The sequence below is a fragment of the Ipomoea triloba genome, chromosome 13, assembly GCF_003576645.1.
Source record: "Ipomoea triloba cultivar NCNSP0323 chromosome 13, ASM357664v1".
In the NCBI taxonomy this organism is placed as follows: Eukaryota; Viridiplantae; Streptophyta; class Magnoliopsida; order Solanales; family Convolvulaceae; genus Ipomoea; species Ipomoea triloba.
Genome location: NC_044928.1, coordinates 23,040,531 through 23,064,123, shown reverse-complemented (window position 1 = coordinate 23,064,123; position 23,593 = coordinate 23,040,531). Strand labels below are relative to the sequence as shown.

The window sequence follows — 23,593 nt, the reverse complement described above, 5'->3', positions numbered from 1 at the left end:
CCGATTTCCCCATGTAACTAGGACAATCAGTCTATTTGAATAATGCACTGGCAGAAGTAATTAATGTCACCGACTAGCAGCACACGTTGTTGGTACAACTTCCAATAGGGTACACGCACTACTATACATTCCCTTTGAAACTAGGGCTAGTCCCCTACACATTAGTGATAGGTCAATTACTCTTCCCAAATTCGGTTGCACTATAAGCCTGGAAAAACATGATTAGGTATCTTGTGTGGAATCCCATGTTTTACCCTTATCATCAAATTCTACCTCAAGTAAACCTAACATAACAATCTTGCACCTTCGAATAATCCGGCATATATTCCGACCTCGTTGGTGCATGCATGTGGATGTTCCAATGACTCGCGAGTGTAAATAGATAGGGTAGATAGTCATAGTCAGCCAACATCAACGGAAAAAGTCTACCAATCTGCCTAGACTTGCCTAAGACTTCAGGATAACCAGCCTCTACAAGAATGGCAAAGAAGCATTCATAAGCTTATTAAACCAGCTACTCATGGCCAGTTAGGACCACACGTCGACTCGTACTTACACAGGTAAAAAATATGTGAGAATCACAATTGAGAGAGTAGCTAAAAGCAGTATGTCTGATGCACGAAGAGGTCGAGACCATTTTAGACTTCGGGAAGAACAATTATTGAGGTGCATGTTGGCCTAGTTTCAAAATGAGGTGTCGAAATAGAGATGAGAGCAGTAGGCATCGCAACCATTCCAACCTGTTGATTTACTCATAACCACTCCCTTTACGACGTAGATAATACAAGAGGCCTACCCCCATAGACTTAAGGGTCCCAGGACATCGAAACTATGGTGGTAAAACTGACATTGTCGAGCACATTAATTCATATTATAGTAACATGTTGGTGATCGGCGTATCCAATGTTGTTACATGTCGAGTACTCTTCTCCACTCTTATAGGTTGAGCGTTAGAATGGTTCAAAATTTTGAAATATGCATACATGGAACTAAGTAGATATAGAGAGACACAAAAGAGTGAGCAAATAAGAGAATATTCCGACTATGCTACTCAAAAAAATACTTCATTGAAGATTATAACCAAATTGGGGTGGAAGTTGAAAATGAACTGTAACTTTGATTTTATTGAAGATTATAACTATTGTCACCCAATTTGATTTTTACGGTTCACTTCAATTCTGAGGTTAAAAAAAAAACAATGAATATTACTTACAATTTGGAGTAACTTTGATCTCTAACATCTTGCTATTTTTTCCCATTATCATCGTTCTCCAATTACAAAGATAGTAGCTTTGATATTTAGATAAAAGATTTAGGGTACATTTAGTTTATAGAAAAATTTTCTAACAAACAACAAAAATGAGAAAATATATATTTTTAGCACTGTATACTTCATTTTTCCATCTGGAAAAGTGTTTTTTTTTTTTTCATTTTTCCAATTTAACAAAAGATTTAGAAAACAATTTTTTCCCCAAGAGTTTTCCAAATATATGACCACACATAACTTCATTTTTAATCATTACTATTATTACATACAAATTTCACTTATCTATATACTCATATCATCTAACCATAATCACCTACCGATATACATCTATCAGACTATCACCATCTACCTACTCTATCACCACCTATATCTACTTATCTTAGCATAACTACAATTATGTTATACACACACACACACACCACTATTACTACATATAATATTTTATGTTTTTACTCTACCTGTGTTATTAGGTTCAAATGAGAACCTTTGCTATCATATGAACCAATGTACCATTGTGCACCGTTGATCTTGTTCGATCTTGTGGTTTATAATGATTTTGACCTGATAATATATATCATTGTGCCACTACACCACTCTTTATATCTCGACCGTTCAATCTCGCATCTCAAGAGTGCATATGAGTTCACACCCAAGTAGTGATTCTTACTTAAACCCAGTGTTGCAAAAATCTCGTCTAAGCGCCGATTAATCCCCGCCTAGGCGCTAGGCGCTGGTCAACCGCTTAGCGTATCACATTAAATGGTGGTTTAGGCGGCTGGCCGGCTAGGCGGCCGCCTAAGCACCGCCTAGGCCGCTTAGGCGCTGACCGCCTAGGCGTCGACTAGACCGACTAGGCACCGATTAGGCCTTCTAGTCGGTCGATTAACTACTGTTCTTTTTTTTTAATGGGTTATTTCACACAAAACAACATCGTTTTGAATGAAATAATCCTAAATTGTACAAACTTTAGATATTTTTTAGGTTAATATTTAATATTTTAGTATTAACTATTAAAGTATTATATAATTTATAATTATTAGTCTTTTAAAATTTAAAAATACTTAAACAAATTTATAAAAAATAAAAAATAAAATAAAAAATACACGGGCGCCTAGGCGCCGATTAATCCTTGGCTAGGCGCCTATATATATAAAAAATACACGGGCGCCTAGGCGCCTATATATATAATTTGGATCCAGTGAGACCATCCCAATTAGATGAGATTGTGAGATTAGATCGTGGCCATCAATTGTTTTATTTTCATGGTTCAGATTTGATGTGGATTTTTAGTTTATTTTTGGTCATTATGATATAGGGAGGGGCTGTGTAGTCTTTTCGCATTTTGTGTTAATTTATTACCATTTTGAATTATGTGCTATTTTAAGTTATTTCCTTCTACTATTGGTCTGTGCACTTTATGTTATAAGTGTGTGTGTTCAGTTGAGATGACATTTCGCTATTATTAGTTAGTGTTTAATGCATATATGTTGATGTTGATCTGAATTGGCATGCTCAATCTCAATCTTGGGTTATTATTTTCATATTTTAATTGAATTGTTTCTTTATACCATAATTTTTTTTTTTGGGTTTGTGCGGGACACTTTGACAATTTAAAAAAGTTTCATATTATAAACGAATTATTTCTTTATACCATGAATTTTTATTTTTTATTTTGGTTTGTGCAGGACAGAGTTGGCGTGTGTACGTAGTTATCCATCATAATTCGGGTATGTGCACTTTATGTCATAAGTGTGTGCGTTCAGTTGATGTGGCATTTCACTATTATTAGTTAGTGTTTCATGCATATATGTGGATGTTGATATGAATTGACATGCTTAATCTCAATTTCGTGTTATTAATTTCATATTTTAAACAAATTATTTCTTTATACCATGATTTTTTTTGGTTTGTGCGGGACAGACTTGGCGTGTGTGCGTAATTACCCATCAATTCGGGTTTGTGCACTTTATGTTATAAGTGTATGCATTCAGTTGAGATGACATTTCACTATTATTAGTTAGTGTTTCATGCATATATGTGGATGTCGATATGAATTGGCATGTTTAATCTCAATTTCGTGTTATTAATTTCATATTTTAAACAAATTATTTCTTTATACCATGAATTTATTTTTTTTTTAGTTTGTGCGGTACAGACTTGGCGTGTGTGCGTAGATACCCATCATAATTTGAGTCTGTGCACTCTATGTTATAAGTGTGTGCATACAATTGAGATGACATTTCACTATTATTATTTAGTGTTTCATGCATATATGTCGATTTTGATCTGAATTAGCATGTTTAATCTCAATTTTGAGTTATTAACAATTTGGCGTTAGTGAGGAATCTGCCTAGTTTGTGTGTAACCTGTGCATATACTGATATGCAGTAATGCAGGTGTGTGCGTATCATTTCGGTGGTAGGTGCTGCCGTGCTGGCTAGCTTGGATGTAAATTTTAAATTGTTTCTGTGTTTAGTTTGAATATATATATATATATATATATATATATATATATATATGGATTTGGCCGAGAAATTGGAAAAAATGTTATACAAATTATATAGTCATATATCTAATTATAAAATTTTAATAATCAAGAATTAATTCATGTATAAATGAGAAATTGGACAAAACGTTATACAAATTATATAGTCATATATCTAATTAGAAAATTTCAATAATTAAGAATTTTTGGATACTACCGACTCTATTACGATGTAGTATCAACTATCTCCCATCATCTATGTAGGAGTGTTAATCGGGACACCGGATGCCACTTGACCACAAGGCCTTTGGCTAATAATTAAGAATTAATTCATGTATAAATGTATAATTGTTAGGGGATAAAAAGTGAAATTTATTCAAGGAGTAAAAATGACATTTTCCCAAACTTATTTTTATCCTGTCAAAGCCACCGTTTGGTTTGACAGCAAACGGTACTGGTAAGTGGTAAATCGAAACCCTAGTTCTCAGTTTTCACTCTCAGACTCTCTGTTCTCGTTTCTCCATTCTCGTGTCTCCCCGTCTCTCGATTCTCTCCTCGAAGCCAATTTCTCTGATTGCTCTTACGGTGAGTCTCTCACATACACTCTCTGTCTCTCTTACAATGTTCCGAAGGTGTATGCTTATATGCAGCTTCGTTAGAGAAATTAGCATCCGAGTATGCTACATTCGCTAAATATATAATGATTTTTGTAAATTCCAATCTTAAATTTGAATAGATTATTATATGTCTTGTCCACCTAAAATCTGTTAAATAAATGTGTATTTAACCTAATTAAAAGTCATGTTCATGTCTCGGTTTGATTCGTGTTTAATCTTATCCCGTCTCGATATTGTGTAAGATTCCTTGAGGATCCATTTAACATGAATTGCCAGGTCTACTCCAATTCCTGCAGAGGCTAAAGAGATGCGCTAAGAGTGATGGCCGGACGAGATGGACAACCTGTGAAACAACTTGAGGAATGCTCTGTTTCCAAGTTTGTATTCTTATTCATCATTTTCAATTTGCTAGCTATCTACCTATCTTTCCAATCTTAATATGCTTGAGTGTTTCGTTTTGAATTGAATCATCCAAGGAAATCGTTCACATTGCTATTTGAATTTGGAAGTGGAAATTGTGGAGTGTATGTATGTGTCTTTGAACTAAGTTGGCTATCGAAAGAGTCTAGCGCATCAAATTGACGAAATATAGAGAAGCTAGGAAAAGCCATCACTTGGTACAAATCAAGATTTGTTCTTTCTACTAACCTGTTAGGAGACAACATTTGTTTTTCTTTTTCAATCTTTCTTTTATAGATAAAATTTCTAGATTTTCAGCATTGTGGGTTCTTATAAGAAATAGGTATGCTTGATCAAGAACTAGTTTTCTACCCTTTGGCAAGAAAATCATTTTAGTTATGATCTCCAGGTTTGAAGCAGTGCAGCAGTGCCCCCTGAACCTCCTGCTGTTGTCTTTCAGTAGATATGTTCTCCCAAGAAAAATTGTTTTCAAATTACCTTGCAAATCAAAATTCCCAAGTTCAATTAGATGACTTTTTGGGAGTTTGCTTTTGCTGGGTAGGAGTTGATAAGTTTATTTTGGTGGCAGCGAACTGCAGTATAATTTTACAGTGAATTTGAATTTGAATGGAGAAATTGTCATTTTCTGTTAATTTGTTTTCATATATCTGCTCCAATTTTAAAATTGCCCTATTCCTGATTTTTGTTGCATTTTCATTCAACATTGTCATTTACAGTCTTTTAGTATTATTTCTCCCTAATATTCAATAAGATCCTAGGTCCTGTTAGATCAGCCCCCTTGGCGCCAAAGGTTTTGTGAATTTGCTGCATAACATGTTTGTAAATCCAACAAAGTAAATAAAGTATTTGTGTTTCTAACATATAGTTCTAAATTTCTTCAGTGCACTTGGGACATGGGTTTTTTCAGTAGCTGGTGCTTTGCTTGCAATACCTGTGGGGATAAAGCGGAAATCTTTGGCGCCCCTTGTATTCTTCGGGACAACTGGAACCATGCTTGATATAATTATGGGAATCAGTGCCTGTGAAAGAGAACACGCAGAACGCCAGAAGCTTTTGGAAGCACAAAATTCTGCTGCCGCAGCTGATGCATTGCCCAATATTGGAGCCGAATCGTGATACGCACGCAAATCACTTCTTTTGTTGGATTGCTTTTGATTATGTGGCTGTCAAATTCTGGCATTTAGTCCACATCTTTCTGTTAAACGTTTCAGTTGCAAGTCCATGTATATTGTGCCTTCATATTTTGGTTGGCCAAAAGAAGTCTAATAAATCATCATTACATTTATGAAACCAACAAGTGGAATACCATCTTGAAGTAAATTGTTCATTACAATTGTGGTAAATACTCAATACAGCTGTGGGTAATGTTCATTGCTTTTGAATTAAGTTCCATAAATAAATGTCAATGTTCATGTAGCAGTGTGGTCCATGAAGTAAGTATCATTTTAATTACACTTCACTTCATTTGATAATATTGTTCTATTTTTCAATTTTATTTTCTACACATTAGTTTCATTATAGTAATATCAAAGTATTATTTTAATTCTATTATAATTTCATTTGACAATATATATTATTGCATGAGTTCTATTTTGTAGTTTTATTTTCCATACATACTAGTTTAATTATAGTAATATTAAAGTATTATTTTATTTTCATTATAATAACATTAAAGTATCATTTTAATTATAATACAATTTCATTTGACAATATACGTTGTTGAATAAGCTCTGTTTTTTAATTTGATTTTCTACACACACTAGTTTCATTATAGCAACACTAAAATATCATTTTAATTCTACTACAGTTCATGGCTGCAATAAGCGCTAGGCGCTAGTCGGGCGGTAGACTAGCACCTAAGCGATTTAGGCGGCGCTTAGGCGATTCTAGGTGGCGACCTACAAAAATAAAAAATTAATTCATGTGTGTGGGTGTATGTCATATATTATATTATATTATATTATATATATGTGTATATATATATATATATATATATATATATATATATATATATATATATATCTTACTTCTCCTACTTGTATAAATAAATAAATTTAAATATATATAAATATAATAATAAAATTAACAAGACCGACTCGCTCGAGTTAACTCGACTAACTCTACCGAGTTGAGCGAGTTAAATCAGCCAAATTCGACCGAGTCGACCGAGTTAGGTGCTAGGCAGCCTCCTAGGCGGACACTTAGGGAGCAATTCGCCTCGTCTAAGAGCGTCTAGCTAGGCGGGGATTTTTGCAATAATGCTACAGTTTCATTTGACGACCATGATCCACATAGCACTATGTGGATCATGGTCCACTGTATAGCAATTGTTCAAAGCTTGGTGCACCAGGTAATTGGATTAATCAACTCGATTGAAAGATGGCAGTGAAACTGAAACCATCTCAAACTTGCCACTTTCCCAGTCTCTATTAGCATCAATATGAACCTTAAACTTCAATAAACTGTTCTTTTCTTTCTGCAGTAGAGTCTTTAACAAGATTAGCCAAATCCTATACAAGTTTGGTTTAACACCAACATCGTGTCCTTTCGATCCAGTGCCTGATGAATGAGGTTTAGTATTTGAATTATCTAGAGTTTTGCAGTGCTTTTGTCTCTGATAGCATGCATATACTTCCTCAGCTCTAATGTTCCCAAACAAGAGCTCAGCAGCCTTATTCTTAACGAGAAGTGAAATATACCTTGAATCGTCCCATACATATAGCTGCAAAAAAAAAAAAAAAAAAAAAAAAAAAAAACAGATTACTAAAAAATCAAATTGGAAATTTTTGGACAAGGATCTGGATGTGTTGAAAATGAACGTGTCAAATATGTAAATAGATAAATAGGCTCTTTGTTTTTCCTAGGAGCCTTTTGCCTTTACAAAGTTAGACTCTTTAGCTTATCCAATAGCCTAATATATACTATGCTCTTGTAATATTTCCTATGAATATTATCGTCAATTTATCTCATTAATATATAGTCTATTTTCTCTTCTATTTTCAATCGGTCTCATATTATCTTCAATTGCAACAAATAGGAATTTCCATATCACTGCTTCTCTGAACCTCTTCTCAAGAATTTTGGTACCAAACCTTAAATCAGTATGAATCTAAGGATAATGTTAAAATAGAATAAAGACAGCAGAATGTCTATGGATAAGGTTGAATTGAAAAGAACTCCAAAAAGAGGGCCACCTTGATGGAATAGATCCATGGTTCTAAAAGTATTGCAAGATTTTTTCATCTATGACCATGTTGCATCTTCATGATTACTTATTCACACAAAATCACTATATCAAAACATAAAGTGAACTAATTTGATGTTAATTCATTTATGCATATCTATGTGTTTTCACATGCAGGCTCATGTAAGAAAATTTTAAGTAAGATCAAACCATAGAACAAAAGGAGATAAAACCCTCAAAAAACTCTAAAGAAACATGGGGAAACGGACGTTGACATCGACTCTAACAGCCTGTTTGTTTTACAATAAAAACATAATGGAATAAGATTCTAGAAGGATAAAGGAATGAATATTCCATAGTTGGTTTGCTTAAGAATGGAAAAGGAATATATAAAATATGACCAAATATATGAGGGGTAATTTTGTCCATCTTCCCACTATGAAAGCCATTATCTTCTCTACCACTAATATACAAGCCCCAAAATTGCGTAACAATTAATCACTTACATCAAATATAAAAATTTTGCACTCCAAATAATTTCAGAAAGTCCAAGAAAAAGGACAATGTAGTGACAAGGAAACATGAAATTCACTTTGTAATTAGTATTAGCATTCAGCCTTCAATGAATCAAGGGCCATGATTGCTTGATTTGCTTCTAACTTTTTAGGTGAAATTAGACAAAAAGAAAAAAATGAAAAGATAACAAGCAAAAAATGTTAGAAACTTGGGATAGAACTTACCATGAAGGGTCTATATATGTGTCGTACCACATGTAGGTGATTGGAGCTTTTCTGACAATAGAACTGAGAGGCCTCAGTCATGGTTGATCTGTCACAAGGAAGAATCGTGCATTATTTTTTGAAAATGAAGATTTAAGCAAAGAACAACTTATCTTTTCATACCCATGATCTTGATTTAATGGAGTCCCACACAGATGACAGCCAATACCAACTAAATCATCAATCAAGTTATTATCTTCAAGCATGTAAAGCCTCCTACTGATGAATAGGGTTTCAGTGTCAGATTCATGCAGATTTCTACAGGTGATTGGCAGAAAAATTTCACCGATAGAAGCATAGAAGCTTGCCTCACAGGAGTCAAAAAGAAGGCATAATTCTTTTAGGGAGAAGCAATCATGACATTTTGGCTCTTTATGCACTTTCCAGTTCAGTTTCAGCTGTTTCGACTGCAGAGAATTATAAATGAAATTAAATATTTTTAAGCATTTGAAGCACAAACAACGAATGTACTTTTAAAGTTATGACAGACAAATAAAATGCTCAAGAAAAATTTTAATGCAATGAACCCACCTGGCCCCTCTAAATCAAACAAATACTGCTAGACAGACCTAAGATAGAATCATAATATGCATTTACGGTATATTATAAAGCCCACCTAGAATCATATCCAATGTAGGGATTCTACTCTCCCTTTGACTATTTTGAGCAACTTAATGAAACTTCCACATTATTCAGTATTTGGTATTTTATCTAGACTATGCATGTATCCCTCTGAGAATGCTGAATTTGAATTCAACATTTGTGTAGAAATGCATGTTATGAAAATCAAGAAAAAAATTTCCTCCCTATGTAAGTAAGAGCATACTTGATAGTGGTTTAGTTCATCATTGCCATGCACATTTTCACTTTTCTGTAACCATCTAATAACTTTTTGAAGCTTATTCTTTGCTGACGTACTAACTTGGCATCCCCCTGCCACATCATCCACATCTATAAATATTCAAATAAAGAATATATTAGCTTCAATGACTGATGCAAGTTGATTGCTTGCATTTCTAGTGACTGAAAATGCTGTAATAATAACATGCAGAAATGCTTCAAGAAAAGAGATAGCTAATATTCACACACAACTCAGGGATGGACTTTGTATGGTGAAAAATGCTAACCCATAGGCCATTAGATTATCAGTTCAAGCCCTATAAATTTGATTATTTGTGTTTAATAAAGCTTTTTATGTAGTTTTTAAATAAATAATTTTTATTGCCTAATAAAAATCTAATTAATAAAAAAAAAAAAAAAAAAAGATTATAGTGTAAACAACTTTGGATCAATCCTCATTAACCAAACATGTATTTCTATATACAAGTAAAATCCCTAACGTGTATTTACATATTTACACAATGTAGGATAGACACTACTTAACAATTTGCAAGATGAGCATCAAAGAGCAAAATTCACCCAAAAAAAAAAAAAAATCAAAGAGCAAAATTAAAAATAAAACAAATGGACATATTCAAATCACATAAATGCATAGCCAGAAAGTTTCCTTCAATTTCCATAGAAAATAAAAGAAACTGTTACCTTCTTACTATGGCAGAAAAATGCGCAGCTTAAAATATATGAAAAAGTAAACACCGCATAATCTTTTGTAATTTCAATTACCAGAATATTACTTGCTTTGTCATTAGGCTGCAACAGACTTCTTGCCCATTTATAGAGTACCCTAAACTTTACAGGCACTTCACGCCAAATTGCTTAGGCCCCAAAGCTCAAGCATCTTTTTCTGCCAAGCCTTTTAAGATCTCAATAATCAACAGCCAAATTTATCACCATAAAGGCTCCAATGGCATTGTTTAGCAATGTTTTTCCTTCTTTTTTAATTTCTCTTGACAAGTTGACAGTAGAGATCTAGTTGAAGTATTGAAGTTTATTCTCAACAACTTTGCTTAATCCACTGGTCCTGATCTCCCACATTAATCCTCCAGAAAATTTGCAAAATGGATATAGAAGTCTGACTTTCACCTTATGAATACTAGGAGTGTTGGACAGTTCTAAGACATCAATAAATCTTGCAAAAGCATGGATGATACCTCAACAGCTTTCTTATCTTATGGAGATTCCATTCCAGGTGTAATACAAACAGAAAGAACATCAACAATGGATAATGATATACACATAAAAGCCTGACATCTAATAAATAGAAAAACCCTGCAAATCAAGACTTCATCCTAGTTTATGTATAATTTCTCATTCTCGACGTCCATTTAAAAGTTCAGGTTCATTTAAAAAAAAAAACACTATAAAATGAAGACAGATATCAAGATGGGGAAGCGAAATACACCCAAAAAAAAATAAAATGCAAGCCACAGATGTAATTCTGCATGTGTCAGAGAAAGAATGGACCTTTAGAAAGTATCGATTCATATGTCTGGACTAGACATAGGATGGATGAACAGTGGAGAGTTTTGGCCTCCACTCTCTCTCCAAATCTTGTAATTTTAACATCTGAAGATGGCAAACAAAATAGGAATCCTAAATATGACTGCAAGAGAAGTTGAATACACATATTCTAGAGTAAAAAAAAATTGCAGAATCTACAATTTCACAATCAACACAAATGGAAAATTAAACTTGCAATTTCAAAAATGTTAAAAGGAAAAAAAAGGAGCAATGCAAAATTCTTTTTTTTTTTTTGTTTCTTTGTTTGCAAGGAAGGTTGGATAAAAGAAGAACAATTATGGGAAATCGTAAGAAGGGTCTGTTCTAGGAATCACTCAAATGAGTAAATGTCCAAACAGTAAAAAATATTGGAACCATCAATAAATCTCCATAGGCATTATGATACCAATACATTTTCTAGTACTCATTTTCATCAAACATATTACCCTTCTGGCTATGCATTGAGTTTGAACTAAAGGCTCATTATCAAAATGTATATTAAATTTGAATTAATTACTCATCAAGCCATCAGACTTCATCTAAATGTTCATTGGGGTCATGTAGTTACACAAGCCTTGACTGTACATATATTGCCCCATATCCTCTTTAAAAGGACATCGTTTTAAACCCCAGGTCTGTTACTGAAGGGGCAATACATGTACCATTTTGAAAATTGAGGGTAACATTTACCCCTCTAATAATTAATTATAGAGTCACATTGATAATTGGCATATGCCATAAATTTCAATTTTCCCTTCTTTAAAACAAATAATTGGATCGAGAGTCTCAAAGAAGCAAAAAGAAAGAAAGAAACAATGTGAGTTGAGAAATGGTGGAGCGAAAATACAAGTATATATACAATGCGTACTCTGTAGCAAAACGACGCTGCCGGAAACAATCTGGGAGGCGATTTGCTTGTGCCATATGGACACAGGGAAATAGGTGCGCTTGTCATCACCCACCAGAACGTCCGTCCTTATCACTTCTCTTCCTCCGCTTTTCGTCAAGATCTTGTACTGCACAGCACCGATAGGAATGAATACAAAAATGTACACTTTCCGTCTGATATGAAGCAGTTGGGGATTAGGGCAGAACCTGAATGGGAGTTGAGCGGTGAACGAAGACTAGGAGTTGCACGTAGGCATCGATGTAAGCCGATGCGTCGGCGAGGTCAATTATAGGGCCGTATTTCACGATTGCCGCCATGGCCACATCTGTGCAAGGGTTCTGTTAAACAAGTTAAGTTTCCGCGGCCGCGAAGAATTTTTCCCTGTTTTTTTTAGTCAAATGCTTACTAAGGATATAATAATAAAAATATAAAATAAAAATTACATATAGTATTCTAGTCAGCGCAAAATTGTTATTAACCTGCTAAAAAGGTAATTTCTTTTCAGGTTTAAGAATTAATTTGGAGCTTATTTAAGTATGACTTAATTTATTCAAAAAAAAAAAGTATGACTTTTTTTTTTTGAAAATAAGTAATTAAGTATGACTTAATTACTATACCTAAATAATGCAGTGCCCTATTTGTATTTTTTCCTCTTTTTTTTTTCTTTTTTTTTTTTCTAATTCATTAATTTTTTATATTTAGTTGTTCCAGGCTTCCAGCTTTAACGCACATGGCGATGAGGGGAGTAGGAGGCCCTTTGTTGTGCATAGGCGATCTGCTCAGCGACGTCGGCGAAGAAGGTAGCGCCTCCGACAACCACTCCTCAAGGGCCGCTGATCTCAAATCTTCTCATTTTCCGGAATCCGCTCCCACTCTTAAACCCTCCGATCTACCTAAGCTCTTTCAGGTGCCCTCCCTAATCCCTATCCTGCATATCTGGTGATTTTTTACAGCTAGTTTGTTGTTTCCTTGGTATAAGTGTTCTTATGTAAATTCAATACAACACACAGTCATTGATTCCAATTTTCCAATTCCCTCAGCTGTAGTCTCTTTTCTAATTCATTTATATGATATGGGAGATTCAAGGTTCTCTTTAAAAATTTTAGTGATTGATGTCATAATGTGGAAAGGAACAATCTCTGAAGTTCCTTGAAATGTGCTGCTATTTCCCAATACAACAGATGTTCTTTGTAAACTCGGTGCACATTTATTCAAATAGCTTTCTTAGTTGCGTAATGTATTTCCTAAAAATTGGATATGTGAAGTCATGAACTTCAAATCTTGAGGAAATTTTGGCAAAAAGTAATAAAATAAAAAGCTTGAAGGATTGTAATTCTATGTATTCATACAGAAAGAAGTTTGTGGGTGAAAAATAAATATGGATATAGAAAGGGGTTTGAGTAGAATGGATTGTAGGATAGTTCAACATTATGAACCTCATCTCTTTGTGTGATGGATTGATAATGGAAGCAAATTTCTATACTTTTGACATTGGACAAGCAATGGGATTGATCCTTCTAGTAAGATAATTGGAGTGTAAAGTTGTTAGGGTATCAAGAGTGCAATTAAGAAAACAGATGAAAGCCTTGCTTGTCATGTCTTGTGAGTTGTCACTACTTTAAACATGATTTAGAGCCTGTGTGAATTTGACTGAAAATTCACAATTTTCCTAAAGTTATGCACTAGTTTATGAATTTACCGGATTTGCTCTCCATAGGAGGAAAATTAATGTACCATATTCTAACATGATCAAGCAGCATCACCAATATAAGGAATCACAAGTTCTTAATTATACAAAACAAAACGTCCTTTCTATTTCTCTGTGTTACAGTCAAGTGAGAGAGGAACAATCTATAGTAGTATACAAAGGAGACCTAGGACAATTCCATAACTAGAAGCCTGTAAGAGAAAATACATATGGAGTAAAATGTGCTAATTTCTGTTCACTATCTGAAAGCTCAGTTGAAGATATCAGTGGGTGGTATCCTTTACACCACATAAGTCACTCATCTTCTCCAGCCTTTACCAAATAGTCCAAATCCAAACTCCTTTGTCCTATTGAGGGGTGTTGCTTCATTTTGTGGACTCATATCATTCTCATACTACTTTAGATTTCAAATCATCAATAATTGGGGCCTTGCACCAGATTGCAGGTTCAACAATAACTTCATTGAAGAGTAAAGGTGAACTTCCTGCTACATAGCATGAATTCTTCTATTGTATGTAAACTTATCAAAAGCTTGTATGCTCCTGGTCCAAAGTGAGAGTTGATCATCTTTTGTATTCTTTTTTTCTCTCTCTACTGATCTACTCTTCCTTTTTACGTTTTCTAATATTCCCTTCTATGCTCCTTCTTAAATTTTCTGTGTGTTTGCGCGCCGATAGTACTGGACTTCTCAGTGAAATGCTGAGAGCCCAGTTGATAATATACAATGAATGTTGATGACTTTTGTCTGAGAAATTAAAGAGGTCTATTACATAGTTAATTCCGGACCAAAGGTTAAAGATCAAAGACTGATATAATCAATTGCCCCTTTTACTATTTGATCGCAAGCATACAGTGCCGGTCTAGTAAATTCTTTTTAATCTTGACTCCTTTTCAATCAATTAAAACCGTGTCTAAATTAGTGACAAGCCTTTTTCAAGCTCACACAGTCACACTCAACCTAACATAGACCCATTGAGTTTCTAACACCTAAAAATGCAACATGTTATGTAGGGCATAATTAAATCCACTACAATTACATGTCTATACCTCTAGACTCTAGTGCTTGAATCAAGCTTTCACTTTCACAGTTTCACTTCATCGTTTAATTCCTAACACCTATAACTATGTTGGCCATACATAGCTAATTAGCTATAGTCCAATCAACTAGGAGATATAAATCACAATCGACATAATTAAATCAGCCTACACTCTTAATTTTAGAAATTCATATGACTAAACCCAATCTCAGCTAGGGATTTAGCCTAAATAAATCAACAAGAATTTCATACACACAATACTCATGGGAACAATTAATTAATAGAATAATCTAGACTAAAATAGAAGGGAATAAAAACTCAATTAGAGAAACCGGAACATGCTTAGCAGCAGAACAATTCAACAAGCTCCAGAACAGCATGCAGCAACCTGCAACAGTCCACAGCAGCAATCACCAATGCCAGATTGGAATTAAAGAAGGTGAAGATGGTTGTGCATAAATTGAAGGGAGATGTTGTTGCCGGGTCAAGCCTCAAACGCATTTCCCAAATGCTTTTTTTCCTACTTTTGTCTAATTTTTAAAACCTTCCCATTTTTGTCCACTAATCTAAAAAAAAACTCATTTTTGTCAATTTCCTTCAATACCCTATCATAGTTGTATTACAGACAGGTCACGAGTTATTATTATTGATGAATACAATTTCTCTCTCTCTTTTTAATTTTTTTTGGTATTATCCATGTATTTTGTTGGCGCGTAAACCTGACTTTACTTAGGTGAATAAACCGTGAATCCTGATGTGTTTTGACTTGTCTATCCTTCCACTTTGCACTGCGTCATTTATTAATTTAGATATGCAGCTAATTTCCTATGTCTTTAGGAAAACTATGAGAAGCTGAATGATGCACTTGCTGGTACAGATCATTCATGGACCGAGCACACACTTGAAGTAAGGGTTAATTTGATTCCTACAAGAAATCTATATAATTCTAAGAAATGCTGCAATAATTGTTAGTTTTTTGTATGGGCCGAGTCTTTATTATTAATTGAAGCATCACTCAAGTATGTGTCTTGTGCGACTTTTGATTTTTGACATCTATCTATCTATCTATTATTATTTGACAAAGTACTACCTATTATTTGAATTTGAATACAATCCTCGTTTTATACAATTTTGTCTCATAATATGTGCCCTCGTATATGTTGTTGGCTGAATAGAACCTTGTTGTCTCCATTTTGTTCCAGTTGTGCTATGCTTTGGAGACCACCAACAAATTGGTTCACTCTACAAATTGTAATGTCGGCATGTTGTCTGATAATGTTCAGAAGCTTCAGCAAATGATTAATCGGAGAGATTCAGATATAGCAGCAGCAAAAGCCATTCAAAGTTCACTGGAAGGAAGGGGAATAACTGGTGCTGAAAAGCATTTCCAAAATTGAAAGGTAAAGACTTGTCATTTTAGTTCACCCTTACCTTCTTCTTCTCTCTCCAGAATCAGCATTAACAGTGTACTAAAGGATGTAAAATCTTGAGATTTATTTGTACAGTTTGACAGTTATTTTATCGTCCTTGAACTTTTTGCCCTTTTTGGCAGTTAAAATGTTGTTCAGTACTAGGATGTGTGATGCTATTTGTACTGTTCAAGCATTCACAAACAAAAAATCTTATATTGAAACAATAAAAATGTATTATTCTTTTGAGTGATAACATACACTGAATAAATTTCCAGACTCAAGAAAAATTCCTCGGTAGTACTAGTAGTTTTACAAATACCTTCCCAAGAGCATCCCAATAGGAGGTTCTTCAATGGCTTTTTCAGGTTTTAAAGCACATGTAGATGAGAGAACAAGTTTTAGGTCTTTGTTGATACAAATAAACCCCTGGTGCGCGCACCAGGAGCGCTCAGTCGGGCATGTTTACTTTTTTTTTTTCTTTTTTTCTTGAACTCATTTTTCTTTTTATTTTTTTTCCTCTCTTCTTTCTTCTAAAAATTTGTGCAAAAACTTAACTATTGAGGATGCTTTAAAGCACTAACGTTACAACCTATGTATATAAACCAAATAATACATAAAAATACAGTTCAATGCTGATAAATGGTTCATTGTAAGAAAATACATTCCATTTCGAACAGTATTGCAGAACCAACGGTGACCTCCATCTTTCTCTACTATTGCTACTGCCTTTGCAGAACACGATCCTCTTCCTCCACTAAAGCCAATCACCAATATCTTCTTCTAGCATCACAAACCACCACCATCAACAACCACCATATAAGTTCTCATTGCCACAAACAACCTTTATATTTTAGATTTGACAACTTACAATCCTATCCACCGCTTAGGCCTTCCTCAATAGTTAAACCTGGGTGTGGTTTTTGAGGAGTTTTTGTAAGTATGATTAGGAAAGAAAAAATGGGGGTGGAGGAAAAAAACAAAAGGAAAAAATAAAACAAAACAAAAAAACTGAAAAAAAATTAAAACGAAATGTAATTTACGCGCCTATTGCACGCGCCCGCCTGGGTGCGAGAACTGCGCCTCACACACTGTGAGGCGCAGTTCTCTTCTCACCAGGGGCCCACTATGTCAGCCAAGAACCCAAGTTTGCAGGAGAAAAAAACACACCAAAATTACCTTTTCCCATTTGTTAAAACACTCATCACTAATTTTAAAGTATGAAAAACTCATAAAAACTTTCTTTTGGAAAGGCCTTAGAACTATTAACTTCACAAGTGTGCCACGACCATAAGACTCTTCTCAGTTATGACATTTGAAAGAGAGAGAGTAAAACACCTCAATGTCTATAAGGAGAACGAAGATAATAAAGATAAAGGATGGCTAAACACACTTCTCAACCTCTTCCCAATGGTCAAAGGCGCAAACAAGATTAATACAAAAAATGTTAATTTGAATACATACAAGTTCAAACCTTATAGCTCTTACCTTGAAATCTGATATATGAGGTAAATTGTGAGAGATACCTCACCTGCACTAGTATTTTTTGGTCTTTGGTAGGATTCGAACCTTGCACCATGCGATTGCTAGCAAAGTAAAACATATGAAATTATTTTAGGTTGGTTGACTAGTTGAGCTATGTCTTAGAGACGTGTGATAATATTTGCTCTAGTGAGAAATGAGAATGAATCTTGTTTATCCATCGCAAACACAAATGGCTGGAAATTTGTGCTTTTAAAAAATATGATAGTATTTTTTTAAATAACTAAAGATATGAATGAATAAATCGTTGCATATCTATTCCAAAATTATGCATATTTAGGCTTTCTAATCTATCTGTGTATTTATATCAAAATACTGTATATTTAGACTGAAACAATGCATGCTTTAACCTTGCGTATTTAGTTTAAAATAATGCATGTAAATGAAGTTAGCTTAATCCATATTTATTCTAAAACAATGCAAGCTTTTGCCTAAATGATGCGGGTTTTCTCCTAAATGATGTGAGAAAAACTTTTATATATTTATATAAAAAAGAAATGATAAACTGCGCATTGGTTTAAATGAAAGACAATGGTATTTTTATAATATAAAAAGAAAGTTGGTGGAAAAGAGGTTTTTTAGCCGAGGAAAAGAGTTTATTGTTTATTAAATTTCTCATTCACACCTCGTGTAAATCATGCATCATTGAATAATGGGAAATTGGGAAGAAAACATTTTTTTAGTATTTTTTTTAAAAGAAAAATGCTATGTGTACTTTTATTTTTACTTTTACATATAAAATTTTGACGTAGATATTTGTATTGAAATTCACAAGAAAAAATAGCTTCATCACATCATAAAATAAAATTGAGTGAGTAAAATTTATGGCTACATATAATATAATTCAGAAAAAAAAAAGAAAATGTTTTTCTTTTTTTGTTTTTGGAAATAAGAAAATGTTGAATATTAGTCCCACAAAAAACGTTTCAGAGGCAGGCAAGTTCCATGTAGAAAGAGTAGAATCTATGATGCAACGAATCTGAGTCTCCCCAATGTACCTGGACGCTCCACTCATCAAACCCCAACTCCAAAACTCTAAAATGCTCAGATTCAAACCATTCACTCTCTCCTCCTTCCCACTAATCAACTTCCACACTCCAAAAATAGCCGCCGCCGGTGGCCTGAGTAGGACTACAATACTCTCCGGCTCCCCATTTCCGATGGCCGCTAACTTGTCCACTGTTTCTACTCAGAACGACGAAGCCGTTTCGGAGCCTACCCCAAAGCCCCCTCAGCCATTGCAGGTATCCTCTGCTATTTCCGTTGCTTGATTCATCGTTTTCTGTTCCAATTTGGTTCTGCTAAACTCCCAGGAACTTTGGTAATTGCTAATTGTATCTAGTTCCGTGGCTATTTTTTGGTTAATCTGGGGAATTCTGTTGCATTCATTCGCTATTTTGCCGACACATAGCTTTCTGCTTGCTCTTAAGATTGGGAATCTCACAAGTTAGGTGCTCAAGTAGCCAAGATGGATTCTAATCATTCTATGGTTTTATTTTTTGGGTGTACTCAGGTTTTCCCTGTCGAACACAGTGATTAATCCCCTCGAATTGTAGGCTGCATTTATATGTCTTGCAGTAGGACTTTAGATCTCTCTATATTAGTATTTGCATGTGGTACTTGGAATCTTTAGATATCTCTACAAGGTAAATAGAAAAGAGGGGTTGGAGCACATATAAGTAATGGTAATAGTGATTATAAGTGAAGCTATATATGTTTTTGTATTTAAGAGAATTTGAAAAATATTAAGTGCTTTCTAAATTTCTTTGTTAAGTTGGAAAAATGAAGAATTCTCATTGATTTTGAAAAGAAAACTTTTATATATTATATAAGAAAACTGGAAAATTCTCCTGTTATTAAACAAGCCCCATGATCTCTTAAAGTGGATTTCAACCTTATAGAAATTACATAAATGGATAAATGATTTTTTCTAATTTTCTCCTTAATTGGTCTTTCTTTCCAGGTTGCAAAGCGCTTGGAGAAGTTCAAGACTACAATTTTCACCCAAATGAGTATGCTTGCCATCAAGTATGGAGCTATAAATCTTGGCCAAGGCTTCCCCAATTTTGATGGCCCTGAATTTGTAAAAGAAGCAGCCATTCAGGCAATCAGAGATGGTAAAAATCAATATGCTCGGGGATATGGTGTTCCTGACCTCAATGCAGCTGTAGCTGCACGATTCAAGAAAGATACTGGCCTTGATATTGACCCAGAGAAAGAAGTCACTGTGACCTCTGGTTGCACTGAAGCGATTGCTGCCACCATGTTAGGCTTGATAAATCCTGGTGATGAGGTCATACTTTTTGCTCCTTTCTATGATTCTTATGAAGCTACTTTGTCTATGGCTGGTGCAAAAGTAAAGTGCATTACTCTACGCCCCCCAGATTTCTCTGTCCCCATTGATGAGCTGAAATCAGTTATATCAAAAAGTACTCGTGCAATCCTCATAAACACCCCACATAACCCAACAGGAAAAATGTTTACCCAAGAAGAACTCAATGTGATTGCCTCACTGTGCATTGAAAATGATGTTCTGGTTTTCAGTGACGAAGTTTATGACAAGTTGGCATTTGAAATGGAGCACATTTCCATGGCTTCTCTTCCAGGAATGTATGAAAGGACTGTCACCATGAATTCATTGGGGAAGACATTTTCACTTACAGGCTGGAAAATAGGTTGGGCAATAGCTCCCCCACATTTGACCTGGGGAATAAGGCAGGCCCATTCATTCCTTACCTTTGCTACATCTACTCCGATGCAATATGCTGCTGCAACAGCCCTCAGAACACCAGATTCTTATTATGTGGAGCTTAGGAGGGATTACTCAGCAAAGAAGGCCATATTGGTGGATGGGTTGAAGGCTGCAGGCTTCACAGTGTATCCATCAAGTGGAACATACTTTGTGATAGTGGATCACTCTCCTTTTGGGTTGAAAGATGATGTTGCGTTTTGCGAGTATCTCATAAAGGAGGTTGGAGTTGTAGCCATCCCAACCAGTGTTTTTTATCTAAATCCTGAAGATGGAAAGAATCTTGTAAGATTTACCTTCTGCAAAGATGAGCAGACACTCAGAAGTGCTGTTGAGAGGATGAAAGAAAAGTTACCAAAGAAATGAAAAGAAGCCCCAACAGGTATTCTTTACTTTACTGCTCCATAGGGAAAGTCTATGGTGTCCACATTTATCATCCTTAATAATACATGGCATCGCAACAAAAAGGAACATGATACACTGTATATAATACATTGCATCCCATTGAACTAAAGCTAAATATTAATGGTATATTGGTATCAAAACAATAACAGCATGTTTGGTTCATGGAATAACATTTTTGGGAATAAACATATTTCATTGTTTGTTTGGGCTTTTTATTCCTAGGGATAACATTCCAGGGAATGAGCTATTCTCTTCGTAAGGGAAATAACCATTCCTAGGGAGAGTCTGATATTAGCAAAAATACTATACCATTGTACATATATAACATATAATACACACACACACACATAATTAAATGTAATTACGTGTATATAAAATATAAATATAGTGTGGGAAAAATTACACTTTTGAAGTTTTGATCCCTCCTTTTTTTTCTCAAGTTATATATTTAGTTTAAATGAAAAACACGGTGACAATTTTGTATAAATGCAGAACTTTCATTGCATCATTTAGACGGGTAAAACAACAATGTTTTGCGAAAAACTTTCTAAAATATGCAGAGGTTTAAATGAAAAACACACTAACATATTTGTAAATACATAGAAGTTTTCACGCATCAATTTTGGGATAAACCACATCATTTTGGAGAAAATGGTCATTGTTTTGGCCTAATATGCATGGATAGATCAAGAAGTCTAAACAGTAAACAGTTTTGTGGTAGATACGCTTGGTCTTTTACACCCATTGTTTTAGACTAAATGCACACAGTCCAGACACCTATCGCTTTAGTCAAAAGCCACATCATTTTGGTTTAAAATTAGGGAGCCTAAACATGTATCATTTTGGTATAAATAGCTAAATACATATAATTTATTCATTCAAACTTTTGCTTATTTATAGAAATAGCACAATGCTTCTTTTAAGCATAGATCTCTATCCTAACCTATTCCATTCCTTGTGGAATAGGATTCCTATTCCCCAAAAGTCATTCCATGAACTAAGCATGCTGTTAAGAGTTGAGAAAGGAGTGATTCAAAGAGTATTTAATTATGATATTGTGTAACTACGCCACAAACTATGATACTGGTGTTTTTTGTTATGATACTACATGTCTTGAATGTTGATATAATTATGGGCCCATACCCGTTTGGTACCATAGATTTCCTATTCTCCATATATTGTATCCTCAGGAGATGGGGAAAGATACAGTTGCCTCATTTTAAACTAATCATAAAATTTTAGCAGGTGCAGGAGCAATAGAAGTGGTGGGTCCTAAAAATAATAGGTGACAAGTAGCTACTTGCACATCTGGGTTAGTTTTCACATTACAAGTGAAGAATTTAGCAGCATCATCATTCTCATATTGTTGCTTCTATTAGCACTTTAGCATTTTCTATTCTCTCTTTAGTACATGGTTGCTGAAAGCCTCTTCTTGGGGTTTTCTCACAGATTGTACCAAATTGTTTTCTCCTAGAAATATGATTAGACACTAGTTGGCTGCCAAAATATATGTTATTATATAAATCTGCCTACCCTTCTCTGAAGCATAGAGCAGGATCACAGAGTATCAGAATAAGTGGGTAAACATTAATGCATGAAGCAAAAAAGTCAAGAATAAAAAGAAATGATTTGTGGCATGCTATTTTATTGTAGAGTTAAATGCAGGCAGGGTGAAATTGGTTGTACCATGGATAACAATAAGGGACTAAGGGACATTTTTGTATAGTATTATCAAATTTGATTCAAATATTATTCACTTATTTGTCTGCTTAACCTTGCTATTCTATTATCAGATTCAAATCTAGTACTAATAGTAAATGTTACTCCGTATTTCTTTCTTCCTTATTTTTGAAAATCGAATTAAAAAATACAAAGAAAATAAGAAAAATTATACTTTTGATCCTTCAATTACTTGGTTATAAATGTAATCCTTATTTTAAAACATCTTTTAATTGTTCATTGAGTTGTAAATATAACGATCAACGTACCTGTGAATTTCATGTATTATAGTACCAGAGGAATGTGAATGAAAGCCATACAGATTGTTTGGTTGACAGTACAAGTAGAGAATTTGATTATTCTTATAATTACAAAACTCATTATCTATTCTTAGTTTGCAATTATCAAGTATTTGATGCTTAACATGATTATGTCATTCTTGATTGGAATGAGACTCAAACTTGTGACCTTTCGGGAATAGTAATAGTGATGTTATCAAATCATAAAGTATTTGGCACACACCCTTAATTTTAAATATTCATAAAATAATACGGAGTATATGAGTTGACATGTAAATATCATATTATGTTGAAGTAGCTATTGATGTTTGGAAGTAAGATTTTGTGAATGGATTTTTTTAACTTTTTAAACTTTTCTCAATCTGAAAGTTACATAAATACCCTTATAGAACTCTACGACCAAATGGATTTGAATGGCTCTATTAGATAATAAATTGCATTTATAATTCGATAAGAAATTAAAAGATCAACTTTTTTTTTAGGTAAGCAAAAAGGATTACATTTTAAAAAACTGAAAGTGAAAGACAATATTTATAACTTGAGAATAATTAAGAGACTAAAAGTGTAACTTTTTAAAATTAAAAAAAAAAACATTATGCTCCATATGTTGTATATGAAATTTGAATTTCTACCCACACTAATTTTAGGAAAAGGTCAAGGTGTCCCCATTATTGGATTGTTCGT

At 34.1% G+C, this 23,593-nt stretch overlaps 4 protein-coding genes across 6 annotated transcripts; 3 read left to right on the top strand and 1 right to left on the bottom strand.

Moving 5' to 3' along the window:
- The first annotated feature begins 4,189 nt into the window (after positions 1–4,189).
- Positions 4,190–6,205, top strand: LOC116001726. 2 transcript variants are annotated; one of them, XM_031241651.1, is made up of 3 exons: positions 4,190–4,337; positions 4,646–4,746; positions 5,671–6,205. In XM_031241651.1, the coding sequence occupies exons 2-3, from the start codon at positions 4,691–4,693 to the stop codon at positions 5,903–5,905; spliced, it is 291 nt and encodes a 96-aa protein (XP_031097511.1). In that variant the 5' UTR covers positions 4,190–4,337; positions 4,646–4,690; the 3' UTR covers positions 5,906–6,205. The 2 variants fall into 2 exon arrangements, with proteins under 2 accessions (XP_031097511.1, XP_031097512.1); XM_031241652.1 differs by having other exon boundaries at positions 4,204–4,337; positions 4,666–4,746.
- Positions 6,206–7,127: 922 nt separating this feature from the next.
- LOC116002238 lies at positions 7,128–12,417 on the bottom strand. The gene is made up of 7 exons (XM_031242335.1): positions 12,248–12,417; positions 12,021–12,168; positions 11,117–11,218; positions 9,579–9,703; positions 8,876–9,159; positions 8,714–8,801; positions 7,128–7,511 (listed from the first exon to the last, which is right to left on the bottom strand). The coding sequence occupies exons 1-7, from the start codon at positions 12,356–12,358 to the stop codon at positions 7,149–7,151; spliced, it is 1,221 nt and encodes a 406-aa protein (XP_031098195.1). The 5' UTR covers positions 12,359–12,417; the 3' UTR covers positions 7,128–7,148.
- A 335-nt stretch (positions 12,418–12,752) lies between these two features.
- On the top strand, positions 12,753–16,453 carry LOC116002239. The gene is made up of 3 exons (XM_031242336.1): positions 12,753–12,948; positions 15,624–15,692; positions 15,989–16,453. The coding sequence occupies exons 1-3, from the start codon at positions 12,772–12,774 to the stop codon at positions 16,181–16,183; spliced, it is 441 nt and encodes a 146-aa protein (XP_031098196.1). The 5' UTR covers positions 12,753–12,771; the 3' UTR covers positions 16,184–16,453.
- Positions 16,454–18,673: 2,220 nt separating this feature from the next.
- LOC116002635 (probable N-succinyldiaminopimelate aminotransferase DapC) lies at positions 18,674–22,651 on the top strand. Of its 2 annotated transcripts, none has more exons than XM_031242802.1 (3): positions 18,674–18,981; positions 19,701–20,868; positions 22,137–22,651. In XM_031242802.1, exons 1-2 carry the CDS (start codon positions 18,730–18,732, stop codon positions 20,850–20,852), a joined length of 1,404 nt encoding a protein of 467 aa, XP_031098662.1. In that variant the 5' UTR covers positions 18,674–18,729; the 3' UTR covers positions 20,853–20,868; positions 22,137–22,651. The 2 variants fall into 2 exon arrangements, with proteins under 2 accessions (XP_031098662.1, XP_031098663.1); XM_031242803.1 differs by having other exon boundaries at positions 22,134–22,651.
- The last annotated feature ends 942 nt before the right edge of the window (positions 22,652–23,593 follow it).